This window comes from Tripterygium wilfordii, chromosome 8 (genome assembly GCF_013401445.1).
Source record: "Tripterygium wilfordii isolate XIE 37 chromosome 8, ASM1340144v1, whole genome shotgun sequence".
In the NCBI taxonomy this organism is placed as follows: Eukaryota; Viridiplantae; Streptophyta; class Magnoliopsida; order Celastrales; family Celastraceae; genus Tripterygium; species Tripterygium wilfordii.
This window is the reverse complement of record NC_052239.1, coordinates 3,741,043-3,745,161: the sequence shown is the minus strand read 5'-3', so window position 1 is coordinate 3,745,161 and position 4,119 is coordinate 3,741,043. Positions and strand designations below refer to the sequence as shown.

Below are 4,119 nucleotides of genomic sequence, written 5' to 3'. Positions count from 1 at the left end.
TACTTGGACCCACACCCAGTTTTAAAACGGATAAAAGTTTTGTATTTGAACTGGATTTCAGACATATCACTTATGTTCAAATTTGGTTTAATATGGATTGGACAAATTCGGTCATTCAGACCGGACAAAGTTTTGCTACCTCTACTAACATATACCATAAAGATGCTGTTGTTTGATAATTTCATATTAGATAGAGTTTCACCAACTTACTTTGTTGGTAGATGATGGTGTTGTTGAAGGGATTACCACTAAAAAAATCTTATAATCAAGATATAATCTTTTTACATGTATCGGTACAAACAGATGGCATGTACAACCAATTGGGAGAAACTAAGAGTTGGACAACCAGAAAAAAAGAAGATGAACTGAGTAGGTGTTGTTAGCTTTGATCAACTTATCTAATGAACTTTCTCCAAATCATCCATCTGTAGTTATTGGTGAGAAGTTCAACTACCAACTCATCCTTCTAACTTCTGTTCTCCACTTCCCACATCTATAAAAGGCCATTGCTCATGACAACCAGCACCCCAACTCACAAGTCCTTTTGCAACTTTCCTGAACATCTGCTTCAATTATGGCCTATCCTCACTTCTCATCCTTTATCTTCCCACTTCTTTTTGTCACTCTGTCATTGATGAGCAGCGGCGGAGTCGTGGTTGGAGCGAGACAGCTCGTGGAGAACACAATGCCTGAGATACCTGAGCTCCCTAAACCTGAAATCCCTGAGCTTCCACCATTGCCTAAAGTTGAACTTCCACCATTACCCCAGATTCCAACTCTGCCACAACCTCATCTGCCTGAAGTGCCAAAAGTGCCTGAGTTGCCTTCTTTCCCCCATCTGCCTGACTTGCCTAAACTTACACTGCCTGAAATTCCGCCTCTTCCCAAGATACCTTCTGTTGACCATCCTTGAATCATTCTTCAATGGGAGCTCTTTGAATATTGCAGCAGCATCGTCGTGTCGATCTTCTTCTTGTGTCTATATATAGTCTTGAGGGAGTACCTAATGTGTGATTTATGTTGTTCAGATTGATTTTGTGTCAGTGTTTCTGTTGGAGTGTGTACTTATTGTTATTGATGTTGTTGGTATATTATTATAGATATGAATATGGTTTACTTGAGTTTGTTCTTATTGTTATTGATGTAATGGTGCTTCTGTATCGCGCCAGAGTGGGTGTTAGAACCAGCGACCTTCGACACACATGCGATAAGAAATTCAAACAACTAACTTAAAGACCTCTGAACCAATGATTTTTTGTTGAATAAACTAGACTGCTAAATGATAATCTGATGAAATATCAGATGGAAGAGAGTGATCCACTCAAGCTGCTTGAAGTCAACAATATTATAAAACATTGGCCAACGAATTCTCAGATGTGTCATTCTTGTCAAGCTCTCTCGTTGAATAAAAAAAAAAACTCAAGCTCAGAGTTAGGCAAGCACCAATTCACTGCTAGGTCAATGATGGAGAATTATCTCATTTCTCTAAATCATCCATCTTGTTACAAAATATACCCCAAACACTACTAATCAATATTGTTCGCTTAGGGTCTGAGTCCACACAACTTTATTCTTCTGGGGCGTAAGCTATAGTACTTAAGGGAAATTAAGGATAAGTCCTTCATTGATAAGTTTTATTTCGATAAGAATACTCTTAAAAGTTTTATTCCATAAAATCCATATAGTTTGAAGTAATATTCCAAAAAGGACAAAAAAGTGAGAATATATGATTTTATTGTCTAAAATACCCTCATCTCCATCCTCAAACATGACACATGCCTCTTGTACATGATTTATCTCTATTCTCCGCCGGAAGCTTTGTCTCTGCCCCTCATAGCTTATTCGAGAATTCTATGACATTTTTTAGTGATTTTTTATCCCGATTTTTGTTGTATTCGAACTAGATCTACTCATACTCACCACGAGACTTTTAGATCTTGTTGTTTTCCTTTGATCTGTCATCACATCATTATTTTCAGCAATTTCTGTGGTGATTTTCGTGGTTTTTTGATTTTGTTTTGGGATCTGCAGATTGTAGGTGATTTGTTATCTATTTCGATTAATTTGATTTATGTCATAATGTTATTTGTCTTATTAACATGTTATCTGTCTTTAATGAAATGTTATTTGTTTGAAGTTCCGAAACAAATAACATATTAGAACAGATCCGAAACAAATATAATATCTACAGATTCATATTCGATTTTAGATGAAAAAAAGAGTTTGAAAAAGCCATAAAACCTCATAGGCGATGCGTCTTGATCCGTGGAGTTGATTGAGGGTGTTGATGGTTGCCGATGTTGGCTGGATCTAACTCTTTTTCAAACAGTGACCGTGATTTCACGAAGCTTTTCCGACCACTCTAGTGATTTTCTACTATTGGTGATGACTGGGCTTTGATTGAGCTGACCTAGAGCTTCATTTCGATAGTTTGTTTGTCGAAAATGATAGTCAGACGACCAACTGTCGATATGATGACACAAGGAAGAAGGAGGAAGAAGGAGGAAGGGTATTTTGGTAAGTTGGTAGGCTTTGTCCTTTTTTCTAAAGTTTTTTTTGAGGTTGTACTTGTTGGAATACAACTTTTAATTTTTATCCTTATGGGTAAAAACCCCTAATACCTAATCCCAGAAAACGCCTTGGTTGTGTGAGATAGAGTAGATATTTTCTTATAAACCACTCGGTTGAGTTAAGCCAATCCGATGTAAGATTTTTAGTCTTGACACATATTGGTGGGAAGTTAAACTAATAGAGTTAGGCAAGCACCATTACACATAATTCTTTCTTGCTAGTCCAATAATGGAGTTTTATCAGTGAGGCTGTGACTTCTTCAAAGGCTCTCACCAACTCAATCTTGAAACTTCTCTGTTCTCTACTTACTATAGAAGGCAACTTAAACAGGAACAACTCATACAAAAGCCTTAGTCATTTGCAAATTCTAAGAGCTTCAACCATGGCCTATCATCCCTTCCAATCCTTTATCTTTCCTCTTCTGTTTGCCACTTTGTTGCTGATCAGCAGTGACAATGTTTGTAATGGAGCGCGCCAGCTCTTGCAGACAACGTTGCCTAAGTCACCTGAGCTCCCTAAGCTGCCACCATTGCCTAAGGTTGAAGTGCCAAAGCCTGAAATTCCTGAACTGCCACCATTGCCTAAGGTTGAAGTGCCAAAACTGCCGAAATTGCCGAAGAGTACTGATGTGCCAAAACTGCCTGAATTGCCTAAGCCTACATTGCCTTAAATTCCATCTCCACCCAAGGTTCCTTCTACTAAACCTTGAATCGTTGAATGGAGCTCTTGGATTGCATCGACCCTGCGAGACTATATGTATAATATATGCTATGCAATTTGTGTAGTTTAGACTGATATGATATTGCTTGGAGTGTTACTTTATTTTCACATTATGTATTCGCGATGTATCATTTATATACATGAATGTAATGTCATTTGAGTTTGCTTGATCTATATATATCTGTATTGTTGATGCACTTCAGTCAGGCCATTCGTCGAACACCTGGAGTGCGTTGCAAATACTCCACAGTAACGACCGAATCTAGAAACATGAACTACAACTACACATCCTTGGCACCAGTCACAGATAGAAGCAGCACCCACACCCAACTAATCACCAGCAAACACTTGCATTAGATAACAATACCAGTAATCCCACAAAAGTCTGATCACACCACTAAGATATAAGAAGATTACAAGACCTACGGGGAGAACCCCGAGTATCGATTAATAATTCTTACAAGAGGTAGAGATACTAGAAATTGAAAAAAACTATGAACAACTAAATTTCTATTCCATCCAAAGCTACTCCTCAAACTTCATTATGCCCTTTTTATCTTGCGAGCAAATGCCCTCCCTTGCTAAAGTTCATGGACCTGGGCCCTAATTACTAATCAAATGGATGCTAGCTATTTTCAAACCCAATGGACTTTATAAACATAAGCCCACTGCATCAATTGTTATAGCAAATAAGAAAAAGACAAGCCTTTTATCACTCTATCAAAAGCAATGTTACGAAAACCGTGCCGGACATCGACCCGGACAAGGGATTGGGTCAAAGGTTCATTGGTTCTACCAATGAATTATTAGTCGAACCGCAGATTTAAT

At 38.0% G+C, this 4,119-nt stretch overlaps 1 protein-coding gene across 1 annotated transcript; it reads left to right on the top strand.

Annotated features, from left to right (window-relative positions):
- The first annotated feature begins 518 nt into the window (after positions 1-518).
- LOC120004475 (protein PELPK2-like) lies at positions 519-1,162 on the top strand. Its single transcript, XM_038853833.1, has one exon. It carries the CDS (start codon positions 575-577, stop codon positions 911-913), a length of 339 nt encoding a protein of 112 aa, XP_038709761.1. The 5' UTR covers positions 519-574; the 3' UTR covers positions 914-1,162.
- Positions 1,163-4,119: the final 2,957 nt, after the last annotated feature.

What these genes read in the sequence shown, in the direction of transcription:
- LOC120004475 (XM_038853833.1), top strand. Translation starts at nt 575, where the DNA reads ATGGCCTATCCTCACTTCTCATCCTTTATCTTCCCACTTCTTTTTGTC.